Source organism: Lasiosphaeria miniovina (assembly GCF_030549165.1).
Source record: "Lasiosphaeria miniovina strain SMH2392-1A chromosome Unknown B0T26scaffold_3, whole genome shotgun sequence".
Lineage (NCBI taxonomy): Eukaryota > Fungi > Ascomycota > Sordariomycetes > Sordariales > Lasiosphaeriaceae > Lasiosphaeria > Lasiosphaeria miniovina.
The window spans coordinates 4,610,394-4,632,393 of record NW_026848222.1 but is presented as its reverse complement, the minus strand read 5'-3'; the positions used below and the strand labels follow the sequence as shown (position 1 = coordinate 4,632,393).

General features: G+C 57.3%; 7 protein-coding genes across 7 annotated transcripts; 5 read left to right on the top strand and 2 right to left on the bottom strand.

Moving 5' to 3' along the window:
- Window positions 1-1,635: 1,635 nt before the first annotated feature.
- B0T26DRAFT_643976 (uncharacterized protein) lies at window positions 1,636-3,877 on the bottom strand (the record flags this gene model as incomplete). Its single annotated transcript, XM_060437586.1, has 4 exons — window positions 1,636-2,161; window positions 2,232-2,512; window positions 2,572-3,522; window positions 3,686-3,877. The coding sequence occupies 4 exons, from the start codon at window positions 3,875-3,877 to the stop codon at window positions 1,636-1,638; spliced, it is 1,950 nt and encodes a 649-aa protein (XP_060298889.1).
- Window positions 3,878-6,578: 2,701 nt separating this feature from the next.
- Window positions 6,579-8,474, top strand: B0T26DRAFT_750296 (prion-inhibition and propagation-domain-containing protein; the record flags this gene model as incomplete). Its single annotated transcript, XM_060445203.1, has 1 exon — window positions 6,579-8,474. One exon carries the CDS (start codon window positions 6,579-6,581, stop codon window positions 8,472-8,474), a length of 1,896 nt encoding a protein of 631 aa, XP_060298888.1.
- A 913-nt stretch (window positions 8,475-9,387) lies between these two features.
- Window positions 9,388-11,526, top strand: B0T26DRAFT_674595 (Alpha/Beta hydrolase protein; the record flags this gene model as incomplete). The annotated part of the gene is made up of 3 exons (XM_060439727.1): window positions 9,388-9,499; window positions 9,557-9,929; window positions 9,990-11,526. 3 exons carry the CDS (start codon window positions 9,388-9,390, stop codon window positions 11,524-11,526), a joined length of 2,022 nt encoding a protein of 673 aa, XP_060298887.1.
- A 1,707-nt stretch (window positions 11,527-13,233) lies between these two features.
- Window positions 13,234-14,019, top strand: B0T26DRAFT_642128 (heterokaryon incompatibility protein-domain-containing protein; the record flags this gene model as incomplete). The annotated part of the gene is made up of 2 exons (XM_060437411.1): window positions 13,234-13,543; window positions 13,658-14,019. Coding segments are annotated over 2 exons (672 nt in total), but the record flags the coding sequence as incomplete, so codon positions are not given.
- Window positions 13,879-15,656, top strand: B0T26DRAFT_704807 (uncharacterized protein). Its single transcript, XM_060441725.1, has one exon. It carries the CDS (start codon window positions 13,984-13,986, stop codon window positions 15,235-15,237), a length of 1,254 nt encoding a protein of 417 aa, XP_060298885.1. The 5' UTR covers window positions 13,879-13,983; the 3' UTR covers window positions 15,238-15,656.
- A 681-nt stretch (window positions 15,657-16,337) lies between these two features.
- On the bottom strand, window positions 16,338-18,362 carry B0T26DRAFT_704804 (uncharacterized protein). Its single transcript, XM_060441724.1, has 2 exons — window positions 16,823-18,362; window positions 16,338-16,755 (listed from the first exon to the last, which is right to left on the bottom strand). Exons 1-2 carry the CDS (start codon window positions 18,315-18,317, stop codon window positions 16,589-16,591), a joined length of 1,662 nt encoding a protein of 553 aa, XP_060298884.1. The 5' UTR covers window positions 18,318-18,362; the 3' UTR covers window positions 16,338-16,588.
- On the top strand, window positions 18,340-19,148 carry B0T26DRAFT_704803 (uncharacterized protein; the record flags this gene model as incomplete). Its single annotated transcript, XM_060441723.1, has 2 exons — window positions 18,340-18,763; window positions 18,833-19,148. Coding segments are annotated over exons 1-2 (379 nt in total), but the record flags the coding sequence as incomplete, so codon positions are not given.
- Between the last annotated feature and the right edge of the window lie 2,852 nt (window positions 19,149-22,000).

Below are 22,000 nucleotides of genomic sequence, written 5' to 3'. Positions count from 1 at the left end.
CCGTTCGGACCAGGACAGTGCTAGTGCGGCTAGTGGTAATTCGTTCCACGTCCATGGCTCCATTGGAGCCAGCAAAGCCCAAGGAAGGAACCAACGACAAAGTTAAATCCAGTATTGAGGTGCCCGCTGACGTTCAATACGCCCATACCTGCCAGGTACGTAGTGTCTGCACATATGGCGTAGCATTGTAAATGGGCACACATGAAATACATGACCGAGAACGGCGCAGCGAAGAGCCTAAGACGGGAAAATTAATATAACCAAAAGAAAATCAAGACTTTTTTTCAGCCAGAGCCGCAAGCCAACCACGACAGACTTAGAAATACCATACAGACTTGCATACGCAGGCCAAAGGAGCAGTCCTGCGAAGCCGGCCACCTAGAGAACCTTCTCCAAACCATGGAAGGTATCCATCCATCCAGAACGGCAACAGAGAGACCTAGATCCATACTAGACTAGACTTGGACTACAGAGAACTTGCAGAACCAGACCCAAACTCTGACGGCGAGGTAGAAAAGCAGTGTAACAAAGTAGACAGGTGTATGTATGTGCTAGCTGGTGTGCAGCAGCGAGCAACCTAGTCTCATGCAACCTGACCAGATCAAACTCTGGCGAGCCATTCGCTGGTTGCTCTCCTGATCACTCTGTTGTTACTTCTTTCTCGTCGGGGATCAAAAACTCGCTCAGGTAGGAATGAATGAATTATTAGTCGTCCCATTCTTCTCCGTGCAGAGTTCCATCCGGGGACCTTCAATTTCTTTTTTCTTTTTCTTTTGATACCCCTTCTTCTCATCAGCCAATCCTTTTTCCTTTTTCCTTTTTCCTTTTCCCTCTCTCTTCCTCTTAATCCTCAAAAATCTCTCGCGGAGTTTCTTACTTACCTGCCACCCTATCCATCCATCATTTTGCCATTTGGCCTTCCTACATACGTATCGTTGTGTGTGTAACGTGATGTGTCAAACTCATTTTCAGCCAGCCACGAAACACGGGGACCACAGCGTCTGCCGACCAAGAACAGAACTGGAATGAGCCGGCACCTATCACAGTGCGTCGGCCCTTAACGGTATCGCCGTCTACCGGTTGTGATCGTCGCGTTCGGGTCGGCGACAACCACAATAGAAACAGTGGGTCCAAGAGTGAGACAAATTGTTCACAGACGGAGAGACAGCAAAAACGCCCTTATGTCGCCTGCCAAGTAGCAGAGAGGAAAAAAAGTCTGATTTCAGTTAGTTTACGCCCTGCTAGCCAAACCGTCCAGCTAACTGGCTGCCCTCAAGCATCCGCCCCTGGGAAAGTTCCCCTGGTATTGGTGCTGAGCCCCTACCTACCCCTTACATACTCATCTGCTTGTCCGCCTCGCTCGCCCCGAGGAGGATTGGCAGTGCAAACGAGAGAGAAATAAAGGGAAAGAAGATGCCCAAGAAAAAAATCGAAATCGAAATATATACTGGACAAGGAAAACAAGCTCGCCGACTCCTTTTTAGGCCCCCCTCGCTACCAGCAGATTGAAACCGCTCTCATTATCACATTTTCATCCCATAACACCTCAAGCACACTACCCGTCACACGTGAGCTAACCCAATCATCACACAAGTTTTTTGATCTCGTACAGCAGACAGAGAAAGCGGCTCCCAGTCACTGACCCTGCGTCACTTGCGTGAGCATACTGTTGAACTCGCTCATGATGCCCTCGTCGGCATTGATGTTGCTGATCATCTGCTCCTGCGTGAAGCCGACCCAGAAGGTCGGGCTGATCTGCTGGGCCTTCTTCTCGCGATAGATCTCCTGGGCGACGCCGCGGACCTGGCCCCACGCCGTGTTGGCCGCCTTCCAGACCTTGCTGATCTTGTTGAGCGCGCCAATGTTGAGCCGGATCTGCTGCCGGAGGTCCTCTTCGTCGTCGATAAAGTACAGCGCCCACTTGGAGAGGTGCACAATCGACGACAGCGTCACCACGCACGTGAAGAAGTGTGTGTGGTTGAGGATCGGTACTGGCTGCGTCACCATTTTGCTGATCTCGCAAGCCGCCGTGATGGTGTGCCGGGTATGCGCGTTGAAGTTGTCGCCCGCGGGCACCGGCCGGTGCGGGGCGCACGACGTCACCGCCTGGACCGGCGACGAGTCCAGCTGCGACAGCGGCTGGTGGAGCATGATGGTGCACCTATAAAACCAATGTCGTTGTTAGCGTCTGTCGGAGATAGAGCGCGTGCGCTACCGCTGGCCAGACTTACGCATGGGTAATGAAGTGGGCCTGGAACATCATCTCGTCGAGCTGGCAGCTCTTGCCCAGATCGTCCCTCTTAGACTCGGGGAGGTGTATCCTCCAGTTGGTGAGGAGCGCCTCCACCCTGGCGACGTTTTCGTCGTCGGGAAACATGAGGTTTGGCATCCGCATGAACCGTCCGAGATTCCTCGCGGCGGCGATGCGGTAAGCGAACGATGAGAACTCGCGGTCTTCGCCAGAGAAGATCTGGTCGTCAAAGTCTTCCATGTATGCGGTCGGAGGGATGCGCTGCAGAATTCGGTCAGCTGGGAACATGTCAGGGCCGGGAAAAGATCGCAAACACTCACCCCAGTGAGATACTGTTGCTCTTCGCACGGCAGCCCCACATCTGCCGAGATGTCGAAGAGCAAGAAGTTGGTGACGCGGTGGACGCCGGCAATCATGCCGTCGCAGACGTAGAGCTCCCACCAGGTCCGCCGCCAGCTTTCCTCTAAGACGTTATTGCCGTGGCCTCGCATCGAGGCGAACTCGCGCTTGTTGAGATCAATCTCAATGGCGAACCGCTCACAGTCGGCCAGAAGCTCCCTAGCTCTTTCCTGCTCGCAGCTGCCGTCCAGTCCGATGATGATGAGCAGGAGGGCCTGGATGAGATAGCCGTCCTTGGCCGTCGAGGATAGATAGCACAGCCTGATTGCCTCGTCAAGGTACGTCGCCCGGGCCGGGCCGGCGTCTAGATACAGGGAGCCGATGTATCTCATGGCGGCCAGCACAACGTTGACATTGGGGGCCGAGTTGTCCTTGAGCAGGCGGACGAAGAATTCCTTTGGGAGCACAAAGGGGTGGCCGGCGTGGAAGAAGTGATAAAAGGCATCGAAGCACCGCTCGGCCAGGCTCAAGACGGGGGCCTGGGTGGGCGGGACAGTAGTCGTCGTCAAGGCCATGGCGTTGGGATCCAGGACGGGGGCGAAGGGGTTCCGGTAGAGAGGCGGGTTTGGCTGGGCCGGAGTGGTCGTCGCGTAGGAGACGGGCGACTGCTCCGGAAGAGCGATGGTTGGGTTGAAGACATGGACAGCAGGGGGAGGGATAGATACGGGTGCACGACCGAGCAGCATCGGGCAGCTGTCTGCGGGCTCGGAATACGGGGGCGACGAAGATGCATGGCGCTTGTTAGGGTTCTGCGCGGTGTTTCTGCGCGGGCCCTTGTAGCCACGGCGCGAAGCGATATAGACGCACTCGCAGTTAGAGCTCGAGCAGCGCGAGCAGGGAGTGAGCCCGTCGCACTTCAGATGCTTGCTGCGCTATTCGACCATGTCATCTCAGCAGGTGCCCGGGGTGTGGTGTGTGTGGACTGTTGAGGGCTGGCTGTGGGTAGGTAGGTAGGTAGGTACAGATACAGTAGGTTTACGTGCGATGTGCATGACGGGCAAGACATGCGGCGTGCAGAAAACGGAATCAACTCACGCAGGCAAGGCATGCGGCGGGGACTGAAGGCGGCTGCGCGGCCGAAGACTGCGACAGGCGGACATCCGAGGTCGCCGATAGTGTGGAAGGAGTCGACGAGGTCGCCGTCCCCGGGCTCTCGCTGGACACGGTAGGCGAACCGTTACTGGAAGCGGCAGATGAGTGTGGGGCATCCCGCGAGAAGGGATCCATGGTCGGCAATAAGATCAGGCCACAATAGTTAGGGCGATGCGAGGGCGCGAGCGATGGGCGGGATGCGTGGTGGAGGGCGCAATCGAGGAGTCGGAGAGCGAGGACGAGGGCAAATCGGAGACGCCCTATCCGTATGGTAGGTAGATACAGGTATGTATAATTACCTTATGTATGCGCGGTGAGCCCAGACCAGACCGTCGCCGGTATCGAAAGATGGCTTGCCGTGCCTTCGGGGACCAACCCTGGGGCCCCAGCTCTCTTGCTCCTCTCTGTCTCTCTGGCACCGCGCGTGTGCAGGTGCTCTGGCTCTGGCTCTCCTATTGCTTCTCAGGACTCGGGAGTCGAGATGACAGTGGAGGCGGCGTGTCGGGCTCGACGGGCTCGAGAGTCGAACGAACAGGGCGCACACCTAATAGTAGCAATAACCTAAGCTGCACGGACGTTGTTAGTCCACTTTCCGCACCGTTTTTCGCTTGATGCTCTCCGCGTCGCCGCCCTCCGCACGCTGCGGCTCGAACCCCATCAGCGTCGCATCTCCATCGGCGGCGGGGTAGCGGCCAAAGCCTGCCCGTCGCTGCCGACAAGATAGCGGCCACCTCCCCCTTCCACGAAACAAAGCGGGCTTTTCCGGACATAGTCTGACCTTCCTGTGGGCAGTCCTCGAGAGGCTGAGGTGCCGACGTTGTTCTGTGCTGCGACTCGGCCTGCAACAAGGGCGATGTCCTCGTGTCGCGGAACGGACAGGATAGAAAGGCTGCGAGTCCAGGTTGGAGAGGATGCGATAACGTTATTAGCAGGCGCGCGCGCGCAGGAATGGCTCCGGCGGCCTGTTTATGTTTCATCGACTAGTCCGGACGCTCAGCAGCAAAGAGCCAAAAAGACAGCTTTGTGCTCGGGTTTAAAGACCCCAAACCCTGCCTTTCATTTGTCGCCGCTCCCTCTCACCTTGGCGACTGACAAGACTCGGAACTGGCGAATATGTTGATTGTTGAGCAAAGGCACTGGACGTGCCCAATTTCACGACCTCGGAACCAGCGTCGGCGGATGGTTGTCGAGTCCAGAGGCATCCCACCCTCACACTTCGAGTCCCGTACCCGGCGTGATCCAGCCGTCGACTTCCTTTTGTTCCTGTGTCCCCCCTTTCCCCTTTTTTATTGTTCTTTACTGATTGTCCAGTCCTGCTTGCCCATGTGGTGAATGCACAGCAATGGCAGGGACAGTCTCCTCTCGTTTGCCTGCTCAGCTGAAACCGAATGCTTCCGATGGCTTGATTGGAGCTACCCATATGCCCTTGCAGCTCGCAACGGGCGCGAATACCACCTTTTGCTTTGGCCCGGCCGCCGTGCCCGCTGATAAGTCCCCCAATACAGGCACTAACAGGGCACCAAGGAGCGTTTTCCCTGTGGTTGCAATTGCCCGCAATGGCACAAACGCGGTAAACAATCCGAAAGCGCCAAGCGTCGCAACCCATGCCGCCGATGAAGTCATGATTCATCTACACGTGTATTCCCATCGCCACTGCCATGTGCGTTGTCATGTGTTGCATAGACTCGTGTTGACCCGACGAACTTGGTTACGTTGACGGTCCCTCATTCTGGCCGAGGTTTGGTGAACCGCGAAAAGGCAACGAATCTTCCGCCCTCAAGTTGTACGGAATACTTGCAGCTATCCGGAATATTGTCTGACCAGGTAACCGTGCCCAGCTAGCTCTACCCCGGAAGACGGGATACGGATCCGATGGACGAGGTCTCACCGACCTGGAAAATGCGGTGAGACTCGAGCGGGCGAGCATGCTCGAGATACTGAGAGCGATGGCGCAATTCTGCGGACGCAAGCCTGAGGCACCAACGCAGCACAGATGTGTCCGAGTACGTCTCTTGAGGACGATGATTAGGTAGGCTGTCTAGGATGGAAAATATGATGCTTGGCTCGTCAAAGTGCATGAACTTTGGCAACCAGCTAGGGCTAGAATGATGCCCCAATTGCTCGAGAAGTAAGCGAAGTAGACCTCAGTTGCAGCTCTGGTACCTCGATCGTTGGTGGGCACTTCTATGTTTTCTCTGGCTTTAATTCTGCTGGAAACTGAAAGAGCAATTCGAGCCATTGTGTGGTACATGTACACACTCCCCGTTCATTGAACCTTCCTCTGCAAACAGTCGCGCCTGCCAACAGTAGCCCAAAGCGCCCAAACAACGGGAAGGTGCAAGCCTCAAGTTGTGAGATTGGGCAGATACGGATAGGTAGGTGCGGACTGAGAACGTCTTGAACGGAACATGGATGACATGAATTGATTTAAAACCGCTCCTTTCCACATCCCAGCCTCTCTCCTTGAGCATTTCTCAGCGATATTCCGTAAACTTGATGGCATTCGCAATGAGACAACCTGTCCTGGATCCGCAACAGAAGCAGGACTAGGATAAAAGATGCCGATTACGTGATCACGATGGGCCAATTATTAGCATGGGGTCGGTTTTCATCGCTGAAATCACGGGGTGCAACGCTCGACCCGGATAATTCGGGATGCTTGTTTGCGTGTACTATCTTCCTGGGGACCTGACAATCCGGAAGCTGGTACGGATTCAACAAAAGGCTTAGCTTGACACTATTACCTTAGTTCCCGTCTTCATTACGGTACCTTGGGTACCTCGCCCGCCTCGGAATCACATCATCACATCACACCGCATCATCACGACGGGAAGCAATGGACCCCGTCTCGGCTGCCGGGTTGGCCCTTGGGGTCGCATCAATAGGGCTGCAGGTCTACACGTCGTGTATACAAGGAGTGCAGTTGCTCGTGACGGCCATCAACTTCCCCGAAGACTGCCGCTATCTCAACCTGCGCTTGCGCATGGAGCAGCAGAGGCTCTTCGCCTGGAGCGAGACGTCTGGTCTGTTGGACCTCGACGCCAAAAAGGAGCAAAAGGTGCTCGAGTCCAACACATTCATCCTGCACCGCCAGACTGTTCTGGACTTGCTGGTCCAGGTCCAATGTCTGTTTAAGGAGTTCCAGGACCACCAGAAGCGGAACAAGCGCCTCCAGACAACTCCCGACACAGACCAGGTTCTGGAGAAGCCCGAGAAGGATGCCGCAGATGCGAACTTCCCCCTGCCCGAGCGGCGGAGGGCTTTCATCAAGAAGGCCATGCAGGGCCTCAAAGAGACGTCCCAAGAGTCTATCAAGAGGCTGAGGTGGGTGTCGTTTGACAAGGTTGCCTTTGAACTGCTGCTCTCGAGGTTTTCGGCTCTGAACGACAACATGACCGACATCCTAGACGCCCGCATGCAGGTCGAGATCCACCACACGGTCCAGGACACAAACAGGGGCGTTCTGCAACTGCATCGCAAAATCACAGATCTCTCCAGGCTCGTCATGGCCTTGAACGTGAAGCTCGAGGCAAGCTCGCCTCCCATGGTATCACCGATGTCGGTGACTCAGAAACGCGCCAATGCCGACGGGCTTCAGCTATTATCCCAACTCGCCAAGTTCAAGGCCTTCAACCAGTCGATCGAGTCCGACAAGAAGAGGCCGTGGGACGAAGCAACCGCCATGTGTCTCGACTTGGGGGGCCCGAACGAGCAAAAGAGTCTCCTGCTCGACCGCTCCATGGTTGAGATTGATCCTGCGGCGGAAGAGGCAGATTTGCCGAGGTGTGAGGCCATTCTCACCCTCCCTGGCCATGCCCGAAAGAAGGTCTGGATCGAGTGGAAGGAATACGAACGCCAGAGGCCGCAAGATTTATCGCCGCCCAAGGACGTGATTTTCGAGAGAGTGCGGAAGCTAGCGGCACTCCTGAACCACACACCCAAGCCAGAAGCGTTTAGGACGCCTCACTGCATCGGCTTCTTTGACCGGGCAAGCACAGGTGGGATAGTTGACCAGGACGAGGACAGCTTAAACAACCGCCTCGGCCTGGTCTTTGAGAGACCGCAAGACGACAGTCTACACACATCTATGCCTCCCATCTCGCTCCGGGAACTGCTGCAAACCACCCGTAAGCCACGCGTCACCGAACGGATAAAGCTCGCACATGCCATCAGCAACTGCCTCCTGTACCTACATGCTGTCAATTGGCTCCACAAAGGCCTGCGCAGTCATAATATAGTCTTCTTCCGAACCGCCAAAGGCCATGTTGACTACGCAAAACCTTACCTCTCGGGATTTGACTTCTCGCGGCCTGCTCCCGCAGACGAGATGACAGAGGTGCCTGTTGACAGCCCCGAGTACAACCTCTATAGGCACCCATTCGCTCAATCGACTAACCCTGTCGATCGCGAACGTTTCAAGAGGAGTTTTGATATATACAGTCTCGGGGTTCTCTTCGTGGAGATGGCACACTGGAAGACCGTCGACGTTATCCTCGGGCCAGGCCTCAATCCATTGCGTGTGCGCGAGAAGCTTCTCGCCGAGAACCAAATCGAAGAGCTCGGCGCGTGCATGGGCGGCGTGTACGAGGATGCTGCGCGGAAGTGCATTGTCGGGGTGACAGAATTCGGACTGTCCGAATCTGATGACGAGACTAACGATGCTGTGGCTGCCCGGCTTTCATATGCACTTCACGAAGATGTTGTCAAGCCGCTTGGGAATGTCCGGGTGTGACCCTCGACGTAGACCTGCGAGAGAAGTATGAGATTCTCCTTTCGGGTCGCCGGGCTGGGTCAGAAAGCAGCCGTCGGGAATTTCGGGTTTGAGGGATCACTAAGGAAATAGCTTTTCGTGGCAAATGGGAACACATACGACGGATGACCGCAAGAGCAAGAGAGAAACATACGGCTCAACTTTTGCACAATCCAGCCTTGTAGCCACCAGATTCTTTAACTAAGAATCCGCCAGCAAGCTTCCAATCGTTCAGAGTTACATCTAAAGCTGTCTGTCGTTTGATCTTGGCCTAACACTAGGAAGTCATTCGAGGAGTCTCAATCAACATTGAACTCCATGACGGAACACACAAAGACTGGAACAAGGCCCCATTGGATAGCCAGGGCGGAGACAGCTTCGGTTGGGGAAACGGGACTTCTGCAACCGTCCGCCTTACCCCAAAAATACCACGCATATCTCCCCAAAGCCACCGGAAATACTGAAGACTCAACACCGACGCGTAGGCGTTGTCATGTTTAGGCTATAAGCGTCTCCGCAGTCGGGACGACCCCCTCGGCAGCAACCTCGCCTCGACCTTTGCTACATGGGATTATCGCGGTACCTTAATCTGGAGCCGCGGGTAATCTTGGCTCACGGCGAGGTCCCATACCGGCCTAGCACGGCCTGTCTATACTGCCACGTCGAACAGTCCGCCCGGTTGGCTATTATGTCACAGGCAAAGGTCGAGGCCTTCGCGCGTGGGAGACGCCGACATGCAAGGCAAAAGCAAGCGGAGCGGGAAGGAGAGGGTTGGTGGGTTTGGCGTGTCCGAAGATACGGTACCTCCATATTAAAAGTATCACTGGGAATCTTGATCTCGCATTTGCTGCTCCACCCTCTTGTCACTCCTTTTGTGGCCTGGCTGTCGTCGACGATGTCTCTTCTCTGGGTGGCGGCCACCGCATTGATCGGTCTCGCTTCAGGCTTCCCCTCTCCCAAGAGCCTTCAGTCAGATCTGACAATATTAATCAACAATGACCTGCAAGGTGTGTTGCCGTAGTCTCCAGCAGAACCTGTATCTGGGCTTTACTGATCTGCAATAGGATCAAACAGTCCATACTCAACCTCGGGGGTCATAGTATTGGGTCGCCGGTCATACGATGATGCCGTTGCCGGCTGTCAAGCTCTAGGCGAGCAGCTATGGTCTCCTGAGCTGAACACGGCAAGCATACAGTCGAACCTTGACTACCTCAAATACCAAGGCAAGACCAATGGCTCGGCCACGTTCTGGATTGCCGCTCAAGGCAATGCCACGAGGGGAATTAGCTTGTCTGGCGCGGTATCGCTGGCCAGCTCGACGACGCTACAGCTCCCGGCACTCTGTTCTCAGACCGCGCCATATTCGACAAGGGGGTCTCAGGACACGAGCTCCCAGTGGCGGGTTACCATAGATGCCAACAACCAAACTCTCACCGGGTATGTCTTGGATCCCAAGAGCGTTTTAAGGTGGGGAGATAGACTGACATTCGCTCCAAGTTTCCGCGACCGACTCTCTTTCCGATTTCTGGGCATCCGGTACGCTCCACGGCCAAAGAGGTTTACATACTCTACCCTGTTCAAGGGGTCGGGCGAGTCTTCTTCAGCGCTATCCTACGGCTCTCAGTGCGCCCAAGGTTCCACGGGCAGCGAGGATTGTCTGTTTCTAAATATCTGGACCCCCTATTTGCCTAGCCAGAGCAGAGGCGAGGGAAAGGGTCGCCTCCGTCCCGTAGGGGTGTGGATTCACGGGGGGGCCTTTACGGGTGGAACTGCCAACGACGAGACTTTCGACGGCGGAAACATCGTGTCGAGAGGGGATATGGTCCTCGTGGCAATCAACTACCGCCTAGCAACACTCGGGTTCTTGGCTCTGAAGGACGGCGTCACCAACGGCAATTTTGGCCTGGCAGACCAGATCACCGCTTTGGACTGGGTACGAGCAAATATCCAGAGATTCGGCGGTGATCCCGAGCGCGTCACCATCTTTGGCCAGTCGGCGGGTGCCGGTTCGGTGAGGGCTCTGATGGCTTCGCCGGAGGCGGCAGGCAAATTTGCGGGTGCGATCCTGCTGAGCAACCTTGGCGGGATCAACTACGGAACGACCTACTCGAAGTATTACACGATCGACGAAGAGGTGTCGGTTGCGGCCGGTGCCATCGTCAAGGCGGCCAATTGTGCCGACGCCGCGTCTCAAGTTGACTGCCTCCGCGAGTTGCCTACCTCGGCATTCGGGAGCCTGGGCACAGTGGCGCGCTACCTCGTGGTTGACGGGACGTACCTGACCTCGCAGGAGCTGCCTCTCACCGGCGAAGCCCTCTCTATCCACGTCATGATGGGCATTGCGCATGACGACGGGAGCCCCTTTATCACGTACCCAAAGACAGCGGACCAGGCGGCATATCTCGCATCGCAGGGCTTTTCGGTCCCACCGTCGGCCCTATTCCCGATTCCCACCCCCGGCAGCGGCAACCAGACGCTCGACCTGTACAACTCGTCTTCGCAACTCGCCACGGACGGCATCTTCCGGTGCGTCGACCAGGCAACCGTCTCCAAGGGGGTCAACAGCGGCCGCCTGGGCCCGGTATTCTACTACGAGTTCGACCGCACGTACCAGACGACGGGCTGGCCGGGCACCGACGTCTGCAACCCGCCCAAGACGGCATCGCACCCGAACGGCGACCCGTCTCTGCCCTACTTCCGCTGCCACTCGGGCGAGCTCTACTACGTATTCGGCAACCTCGCGCGCCAGGGCCTCCCGGTGCGCGACGACGGCGACCTGCCGTTCGAGCAGCTCGTGCTCGACAGCTTCGCCTCGTTCGTGCGGTCCTACGACCCGAACCCGGACAAGGCGCTGCTGGTCGCGCGCGGCTACACGCACACGCTGCAGCAGCTCGCAGCGTCGGGCCCGTGGGTGCCCAGCACGCCCGGCGCCATGACGCTGCGCGCGCTAGACTGGCCGCGCTCGTCGCAGGGCCCGTTCCGAGAGCTGCCGCAGTGCAGCGGGCTCGGTCTGGGGCTGGATTACTATGGGTGATGGCATTCTGGGGGGGTTTAGCTTGCCATTGCGTGGTTCAGACGGGTTGTATATATATATGAGGTATGGAGCTGGGTAATACACCTCAGGGGTTGCGTTCTTGTAGAGCCTCTCAACATTTGACTGCCTTGCACTCTCAGTAACAACAACTTTCCGATTCAGGACAGCCGCATTTTTCTCTAGTGTCTTGTACTATATTGTATTTGCTTGTGCTCGAATGCTTTGTTTGCTATCTCGAGGTGTCCAATACGTCCGAGGTGGAGCGGCAGCTGCCTAGTTCCCCGATCAGACACGGGTCTTGTTCCTCATTGGCCTGTGTGATAAGCGGCCAGTTGGGCTCAGGCTCGGGCCGGCCTCCTCCTCCTCCTCTAGGCTGCCTGCCCATTGTGTCTCGTCGATCTCTTACTTGGTCGACAGCTGCGTAGCGTGTTGAAATGATTCAGGCCCAATACGGATGGGATACTTGAATACCTTACGCGCTTCATCCGATATACACATAGGAATTCGAACGTGCGGAGGGTGTGGTTTTCGTTGCGCGCATGTCTCTCGCGAGGTGTTGATCAACTGAAATACTTTACCTCGACCGCTTTCATTCACACTATAATAGAGTAGATGAATGAGTTATTGTTAATCAGTATGTTCATTGCTTTTTTTTTCTTAAGCAAGCGCTTTGTTCACCAAAGACATGTCTGGTTACGTCGTTTTACATGTTGGCTTGAACGGCGCTTCTCCTCTTTGAGTTCTACTGCTTTCTTTCCCTCCCCGACTGACCGCGGGGCTTTGTGTTTTTACTCGATTATAGGATATCGCACCAACAAGTCTAGGTGCAATGCGGTGCGGTATCTAGACCAGGTCTTAGAGTCTTGGGTATAGTCTAGTCCGTTGAAGGACCAGCCAGTACGGCTTTCATTTTTGTTCTTTCATTCATCCATTATCTCTTTGCGGGCTTGCGGCAGACAAACAAGCAACCAAGAAAGCTGACGCAGGGGAAGGGAAAAAGAAAAGAGGGGAAACAAATAAACCATGGGAAAGCCGGCCGCCGCCGCGCCGTGTGCCTCGGGGCTCTGGCACGGCTGGGACACCAAGGCCGGCGCGTCCGTGCCGGTTGAGCGCCTCGCCGACTGCGCCGCTGCCCGTTGCTGCCCGCCCTGCCGCATGCTCCAAGGCATCGTCGACCACCTCCGCCCCGGCTGGTTGTTTGGTGGCGGCAATGACAGTGGCGATGGTGCCAGGGCCATCGTCATCAAGCGCCGCGAGCGCTGGCTCTTCAACTCTAACATGGCGCTCTTGGGCGGCACCGAGGCGTTCCGCCTCGTCGAGGGCGGCGGCAACTGTGCCGGCAGGCCCGTGGCCGAGCTGCAGCTCTACCAATCTATTACAGGTGCGTTGTTTTGTGCCTGGTGTTTACTCCATCCCCCACACCTCTATTTGCTTGAGGGGTGAGTCAGGGGCTGCACGTTTCTTCCAAGTCCGGCCCGCCCGCTGAGACGCTAGCAACCGCCCCCTGGACTAGACGACGAGAAGCTGCTGGCGCTCGACGACGCGCTGGATCCGTTCGAGCGGCTGCTGTTCGGCGAGACGCTCGACATTGCGCCCGACTCGGGCGCCGACGCCACGTTTGCCCGCGCCGCCAAGTGGCTGGGCCACTGCGTCGCAAACCACGAGAGCTGCGCCCGCGTCCCGAGCGGCAGCGCCAGTGCGCCGTTCATGCCCAGCCGTCTGCTGAGGATAGACGGCACAGCCAGCAGCACGGCCCAAGCTGTCAGCGGGACGGTGACGCTCATCGAAACAGCGGCTGCGGCTGCGGTGCCATACGTCGCGCTGAGCTACTGTTGGGGCCCCTACACGGCGGACATCCGGACCACCGTCGCGGCGAACCTGCGCGAGCACATGCACGGCATCGCCGTGGCCGCGCTGCCGCGCACCGTGCAGGACGCCATCCTCGTAGTGGCCAGGCTGGGCGTGTCGTACATCTGGGTCGACGCGCTGTGCATCGTCCAGGACGACCCAGCTGATTGTAAGTTGGCACGCGCATATAATCACATGAGTGTTTCTACACACTTGTGGGAGATCTACAGAGTAAAGTCCCTGGGGATAAAGGCTTACGGAAGAGTTTAAACCAACGCCACAGGGACGCGCGAGGCCGCCACCATGGTCGACGTGTACGCGCACTCGCACTTCACCATCAGCGCCAAGGGCCCGGACTCGTGCCACCAGGGCTTCCTGGGGCCGCAGCTGTTCGGGGCGCCCGAGTGGCAGCGGCCCGTCCCCGTCGACGCTGTGCCGAGCGTCGTCCTCAGCGGCGGCGGCGCGCGGCCCAACCAGAAGATCATGGTGCGCGGCGGGCGGGTCGACCACGCGGACTCGGCGGCTCGGCGCTTCGCCCTCGACACGCGCGGGTGGTGCCTCCAGGAGACGGTGCTGCCGCGGCGCCGGCTGGTCTTCGACGGCTGCGAGATGTCATGGCACTGCCTCGAGTGCGCGCTGTGCGAGTGTGGCCACCTGGACGAGGACGTGTCTTTGGGGGGCGGCGATGGCGAGGAAGACACGCAGCAGCGGCTGTTTCGCAGCGTGGCCGACCGGCAGGTGGCGAATCTGCTGCGAACCGATGATGGCGGGCGGCGCCGCAAGAAGACGGTGGCGGCTGACTCCGATTTCCACTACCAGTGGACCGACATGGTGACGCAGTACTCGCGGCGGTTCCTGACCAAATCGGGCGACAAGCTGGTGGCCATCTCGGGGCTGGCCAAGACGTTTGGGAGAGCGATCGAGGCCGGAAAGGGGGAGCGGGGAAGCAGCGAGAGCGACCAGGTCGTCGCCGTGCTCCCGGGAAAGGTCGTCACCGTGCCGAGCCCACCCATCGCCATCCCCGAAGGCGGACCAGGAGACTACGTGGCGGGCATGTGGAGGCGGTCTCTCGTGGCCAGCCTGGCGTGGGTGGTGGATCTGCACGCTCTGCAGGCGACCGGGCGGCGGGCTCACGCGCGACACGGCGGGTACTGCGCGCCGTCGTGGTCGTGGGCGTCGGTGGACGGGCCCGTCATGTTCAACCTGCTGGAGATGGCCGTGTCGCAGACGCAGTGGAGCGACGCTGACTACATCGGCTGCGACGTTGTGGTGCGCGAGGTGGTGTGCCTTCCGGCCGACGCGGCCAACGTGCACGGCGCACTCTGGGCGGGCCATATCGTGGCGACGGGCCCCGTGGTGGCAGTGGAGCTGGCCGTGGTGCCCATGACGTACGAGGGCAAGGGCAAGGGGGACCGCGACACGGACCTGGACGACTTCCTCCGGCTCGGCGGCGTCGGCGGCAGGTGCCCGTGCCGGGTGCGCACCGAAGGCATGCAGTCGTTCAGCGTGCTGCTTGACGTGGAGCAGCCGCAGCACGTGGGTTACGACAAACGCGGGTGCTGGTTCGAGGGCCGCTGCCTGTGCGGCGACGGCGAGGCCTGCCGCTACGACAGGAACTCGCGCTACGCGTGCCTGCGGCTGCTTTCGTACAGGGCCGAGGCCAGAATCTCCGGCGGGCCCGAGTACGAGGTGGTCTTGTTCCTGGTGCTGCGGCGGGTGCGAGACGAGTCGTCGCCACTCTCAGACGTTGATGTCGACACATACGAACGTGTCGGACTGGGAACGTGGGCAACCCACTATTCAAGACAGAAGCCATTCACGCTGTTCTCGCACGGGCAGTCTAAGACGATCAAGCTCATATAGTTAATTATAAGCAAAAGCCCGCCCATTTCGTCGAGTCAAACCTGATGACCGTCAACTTCGCACACACAACACAAAGATGATGGTACACGTGTAAACATGGAGACCACAATCAGAACGTGTGTAAACTCGCCATGCACTCAATCCGTATGTAACTTAAATTCTCCTCAATCGAGAATGTTCAATAATTCAATAACCTCTTCCCATACCCGCACGCTGAAAGAGGGAAAAAAGAAGATGTGTCGGGAACACCCCCGATGCCAGGCAGAACACCGAGCCACGGAAGCGACCAAGCTGTGCAGTGCTCCGAGTCTCCCGGAGGAAACTATGGCGAGGAAGGAGAGACCCAGTTCGTCTAGCACGTAAATATGACCGATAGAAAGTGGGTGAGCGTTCAATATCGGTTGATTAGTCGTGCAAAAGTGTAAAGAAAAAAAAGGAAAATGAAAAATGCCGAACAGAAAATCTGGTACACTAAGTAACCACCCGTTCGGCAGCTTCTCGGGCCGCGTTTCTACACTACCCAGTGCAGTAAAAAAGTGTCGACTGTGGAGCGAACAAAGAGGGCGCACGGGCCATTTTAGCTTTTCCATATCAAGCCGGCTTTTCTTTCGCTGCCCAAAAATTCAATTTCTCTTCCCATCAACCACAGCAAGCACTTCGCCAAAGACTTGTCCCTTCGCACACACAGCGCCATGATCGCCTTCGTCGCTTCGCCCGCGGGCTGCAATCACCTGCTCTCTTGTCATTGAGATCTCTTTTTTGCCGCGGCGTTTTTCTGCCAGGCGACTGGTCGTCTGCTCAATCTGCAGACGGGACTCGAAGACGAGAGAGACGGGGCAATGGCTGCCGATGCGCCGTCGCACACTTGCACTTTTCCCCCCACCCCTCCAAACACCACACAAAACCACAATATGCCTGCCTCTGTGCTTGTTCTCTATGCGCAATGGGGTTACTTGATTAATATCGTTCGAGTGGGAGAAAAAACAAAGGGTCTAGACAACCCGTCCTGTCCACCCCGCTCTCGCAGATTCTCTGTGCGGCAGCGGGACTAACAAAGACAAATATTCTGCAAAACATGCCTTCTTTCAACTTCATCAATACACTATATTCTCTTGCGCATCCGTACATAATACAAGAACATTGCCGCCCTGCCTGCCTTGCACTGTCCATGTCATGTTTGAAGATGAAAGAAAGTCTGGGTATCCAACCAACCAACCAACCGTACCTATCCATGCTGCATTCAAATCCCAAAAACGCCGCTCTAATCATTATACCAACCCGGAACCCACCATGACCCGTCCGTGAGACAACTGCAAACTCCAAGATCGAATCATCCAAAGTCACATGCCTGTCAAGTGCTGCTGCTGCTGCGGCCGAATATGTACGTCTCGTCGGTAAACGAGAGCAGGAACTTGGCCACGAGGCGACCCGTGTAGTTGAAGGCCACGTCGCGAGGGTACGGGTGCTCCTCCTCGTTGGGAAGGATGGGATCCGCAGTCAGAAAGTCCAGTTCGGCCCCTGAATTCGCAGTCGACATGGTTAGCAACTTGGCTGTGACGACACAAAGCAACAAGGGGGAACTCACATTGCGGGTCATCCAGGAACCACCTCAGCTTGCGCACCATGTCGGCTGCGTCACTGTCCAGCTCGCCCTGGGCGATGCAGGCGTCGTCGACGAGGGGGTTGAAGCTGCGGGCGGCGGCGTCGCGCGAGTGCGTCTGGTAGATCTGGTGGAACTGGAAGGCGAACTGCTTGAAGGGCATGTTCTCGACCTCGCGGTTGACGCCCAGCGCAAACGACCGCTTCCACACGGGCGCCAGGCGGCTGCGCAGGCTGATCTCGTTCTCCGAGATGACAAACGTGTCGGCCGCCGTCTCGACCGACTCCATGAAGAGGCAGAGCACCAGGAAGGCGGCCAGGCACGGCGCCCACTCCTTGCGCGACTTGGGCTTGAGCGACTTGTTGAAGGTCTCGAACAGCAGCTGCATCTCGCGCAGCATCATGTCGTCCACCACGGCCTTGATCTGCCGGTTCAGCACCCGCGGCGTCACCCACGGGGTGTTCTGCGGCACCAGCTTGCTCGGCCCCAGCGTCGCCACCGCCCGCTGCGTCAGGCACAGGTGCCGCGTCATGACGTAGTGCATGGCGTAGATGGACAGCGCCCGCTTCACCATGCCCGACCCGCTGCGCTCCGAGTAGTCCTGCACGATGCGCAGCACCTGCCGCGGCAGCGCCGTGTGCCGCAGCGACTCCGTCACCAGCTCCGCGTACCGCGGCTCGCTGACCATGGCCTGGATGTACTCACGCGCCTTCTTCTTGAGCTCGTCCTTGTGCGGCACCGCTGACCCGCCCGCCCCGTCCGCCGTCGCCGCCGTCTCGAGCCCGATGGGCACCGCCTTGCGCGTCTGCAGGTCCAGCTTGTTGCCCCCGACCTGCATGTGCCAGTGCTGCAGCACGTCGGCCGTCTTGGCCGTGAAGAACTTGGCCCTGACCGACAGCACGGCGCGGAAGCCGTTACCAGAGAACAGCTCGACGGTGCACGGCTTGGCCACGCCGTCGACGGTGAAGTCCTTGATGTTGTCGGCGAGGAACTTGCTCATCTCGTCCTTGCGGAAGTGGCCGCGGATGAACTCGGGGAACAGCACCTGCAAAAAGTCGGGAAACTGCCAGCACATGGCCTCGGGCACCTGCAGCTTGAGCTTCTGGCAGTTGCGGCACGGCCGCTCCTTGTCACACTTGACCTTGCGCGCGTGGCAGCAGAAGCACGCCCCGACCCGCCGCACCTGCAGCGCGCTCTCCTTGGTCCCGCTCGCCAGCGGGCCCTTGCGCCCCCGCTGCGACTGCCGCATCGCCGTCTCGAAGCACTCGAACGGGTTCGGCTTGTCGGCGTGCGCGTTGACGCTCTCGGGCGTCACCACGAAGAACTTGCTGCTGCCGCCGCTGCTGCCGCCGCTGCCGTTGCTTCCCGCACTGAGGTTGCTGCTGCTCAGCGTCGACTCGAGCGACGATGATATCGACGTTGTCGTCGTCGTCTTCTTCTTTTGCACGCGAGCGTTGTTGTTCATCTTCCGGATGGCCATTGGTGCCGCCGCCGCCGCCGCCGCCGCCGCCGCCGCCGCCGCCGCCTGCCTGCGGTCCGCACCCGCGCTGGCTTCCCGCTTGACGTGCACGGGGGACGGCGGCACGCTGATGGCGCTCGCCGGAGAACCCACACTAACGCTGGTGCTGCCGCTGACGCTAATGCTGATGGAGGGAGAGTGCAGATATTGCTGCTGTTGTTGCTGTTGCTGCTGCCGCGGAGACAGGGATACAAAATTCCCCGTCACTCCATCCATGAAAAACATGGGCGAGCTGCTGTTATCCCCCAGGTTGGCGGGGTTCCACGGCGGCACGCGGGCGTCAGCCTGGAGAGGCTGGGGATTGACGAAGTCGAAGTTCATTTGGTGTTGCTGCTGCTGCTGCTGCTGCTGCTCCATACCGCTCGTCATATGCGACAGGTCGTTGTTGAGCAAGAGTGTGTTGATTTCTGTTGAAGCGAAAATGAAGTCTCACGGTCAGCACATGAAGAACACCACCACAACATTGGCAGGCTTACCGAACTGGAGTTGCTCGTTAAATGCCAGGTCGCTCTGCATGAAGTAGTCCTGCGTATCGTGGCCCAAGCCGGCGAAGCTGAGCTGGCTGTCTCCCCCGGCAGCCGCGGCAGACGTGACGTCGAACGAAGCGCTGCTCCCCGGATATGACGTCGGCGGGATGAGCGGCGGCGGGGCGAAGGCGCTCTGCTGGTCGAAGTCCAGGTCCAGCGGCGACACGGCCGCCGGCGACAGGTCGAAGCGGTGCCCGATGACGGCCCACGACCCGCCCAGGCTGCTCGCCGTGCCGCTCGCGGGGCTGGGGCTCGGAAAGAAGCCGCCCACCGACGACCCCGGGCCGGACCGCCCGCCGCTGCTGCTGCCCGGGGGGTGCTGGTGGCTGTGCGGGATCGACACGCCCGCCCACGGCAGGTCGTCGCTGTCGAGGTCGCCGGCTATTGACGAGTCGGTGCCCTGCACGAAGTCGTAGCTCGACAGGGGCGACGCCCCGGATGCGACTGACGCCATGCTACTGTCTTGATTTATTCTATTCCCGCTTGGCCTTTCGTCCTTCGACACGTGGTCGTCCGATTCCTCGGGTTACCTCTTGTCGACCCGTCTCGTCCAGTCTCCTTTTTCGTGCGACCTCCTAAGAGCCAGCCTTATCGTGGTGCTCGAACGTTTCGCAGGAATAGCAAGGTAGGTAACCTATCGAGGATCCAAGCACCAGGAAACCGGGGCCGTTTGCGCGCGCCCGTCCGAGCAGCTGACCGACGAGATGATTGTTTGTCCCGCGTGCTTGCGTTGCGTTGCGTGCGTATGTGTTTCGTTGCAAATAGCCCTCCTTAATACGGCACAATTCAGGTTCGTTCGGTATACTAGCAAAGTGGCGAGGGGGAGCGAAGAGGTGCCCTGGGGAAATCAAGCTCCCATCTCCTGCTGATTACTTGAAACAACAGCAAGCGATAAAGTCAAAAGTGTTTTGCGTGGTCGTGTGTTTATTATGGGAAGGAAGAAAGAAAACAAAAGAAGAAGAAGGGAACACGCCACTTCTTTTCTGTCCTGATCTACTAATTCCAAGCGACAAGAGAAAAACGGCAGCCATGCAATGAACACCCCTCTCTGCCCATCCAATGCAATGCGAAAAGGCATCGCGGCGCGGGGGAGACAGCCAGACCTCTTCCAGCTCAGCCTTGCTCGCTGTAACGAATGGGCGCTAGACCCGATCGAGCGACCGAGAGACGGTCGGCAGGCATGGGTGGTGCGAGCAAGCGGCGTTTTGCCTCGCCTGTTGTGCCCTGTTCCCCTTTGCCTACAATGCTAATATGATAGAACGGGCCACCGAGGGCTGTAATAAACGAAACGAAACGCTCTCTTCTCGTTTGGGTGTGCTAGGCCGCATTGGATCACCGATAATAATCCATCCCCTCCAAAGTTTTACCGTGGTCTAAGGGTAAGTTTTATTTCCCTGTCCAGTACCAGCAACCGTGTCTTGGCCAGTGCCGTCCCTGCTAGCGCTCAAGGCGCTGTAATTTTGAAATCGTGGCGCCCCGGGGGCCATGTCGGTACCCGGGCAAGGGATAAAGCTTTTGCTCGTCGCCTTAGTACACAGTATAGTAAATCCCGTCCGTGCTCCGTATACACTCACCGTTGCACCGCCTGCGTGCGGTGCGGTGCGGTGTAGTATCACCGAACGCCTTTTTTTCTCTCGTCTTGTCGACGGGATTCGGAATATAGAGGTAGTCGTTTACCACCACCGCTTTCTTACCGGTGTTCCAGCTTTCTTTCTATACATCCGATATACCTGGTTTCGCTGGTCATGACAATGACGACTGAATGAATTGCTGTGACGATTTACAATAACAAGAACAACAACCCCCGACAACAGCAGCGGTATCGGGAATTTAGCTAGCTGGCTGGCTGCCTTACCTGAGGTAATGTAATAAAGTAGGTGGTTACCCAACACGTGCGATGTCTTGTCTTGTCTTGTATATCTATCGTACATGTACATGTGCGATGCAATACAATACAAGTATGGCAGCAGCATATTCGCCTACTTCGTTTCCACTCAAACGAATCGAGTCTTGTTAGCTCGGTGCTCCGTGGTCTTTTTTTTGCCCGTTTGTCCTACCGAAGCTGCACAGGAGACAGACGAACTGGTTGCGAAACATGTAGTAGTGGGGAATAAATAGCATGGAAGGTGATGCGATAGTCCGTACTGTATGACACGCTGAACGAACCGACCAGGAACTTCTGTTGTCTATCCAAAGCTCGGCCAGTTTGTCGGTATGTAAGTAGGGAGTATTTATTCACTGCCTCGATTATTCCCTCGCTTAAATATTCCGTCACGATCCACTTCTTCCAACCATTCCCTAGGACGTGAAGGGGTGTGTGTGAAAGGTAGAAAAGACTCCTCAAATACACACGACTTGAGCAGAGTCTGTGCCATGGGCGGCTCTTCCTCATTGTAGTACATACACGCATAGCACCACAGCATAGTATAGCACAGCACAGCATAGCATAGTACAGCATAGCGTAGCGCAGCGTAGCACAGCCATCAATGACCGAGGCCAACCCGGTTCAGCTTCGCTCAGCGCAATTCAGCTCAACGTACGCTAACAAAAAAAAGGCTGAACAAGATTCTCTCCCCGCAGCCTCGTCCACAGGATCGATTGATCCATGACAGAACGGAAGCAAGGCAGGGAAAGCTGGGTGAGTAAATGATAGAAGAAAATAAAGAAGATAAAATATAAAGAACCCCCGCCCCGGGACAGAGACTGTTATATTTGCCTCTCGCTTTATAAAAAAAGAAAAAAGAAAACAAAGAGAAAAACTTCATCCGATGGGAAATCAGAGTCTAGCTTAGAACTAAAGCCGGGATATTAGTAAGAAACCGACATGCGACATGAGATTGTGGGTAATTAATTGCAGTGATCACGTTTCTCTCTCATAAGCCCGGACACGAAAAAGACAGACGTAAATATCAACGGGAACAAGAGACGAAAATGAAGACCCAAATAAAACTATTGGTCACTGACAGATACGAAGAACGATTTCCGCTGCCGTCTCGAGACCTGTCCTTCCCGTTTTGTCTCGTTTCATCTCATGTATCTGGCCGCACCAACACCATTCCATCACTCCAACAGGGTGACACGCTGGGACAGGAGCGAAGAAAAAAAGGGAGAATGGAC

Coding starts and splice junctions, on each gene's coding strand:
- B0T26DRAFT_704807 (XM_060441725.1), top strand. CDS start 13,984: ATGTCATGGCACTGCCTCGAGTGCGCGCTGTGCGAGTGTGGCCACCTG.
- B0T26DRAFT_704804 (XM_060441724.1), bottom strand. CDS start 18,317: ATGGCCATCCGGAAGATGAACAACAACGCTCGCGTGCAAAAGAAGAAG. Junction 16,756..16,822: donor GTTCCTGGATGACCCGCAAT/GTGAGTTCCCCC, acceptor CTGCGAATTCAG/GGGCCGAACTGGACTTTCTG.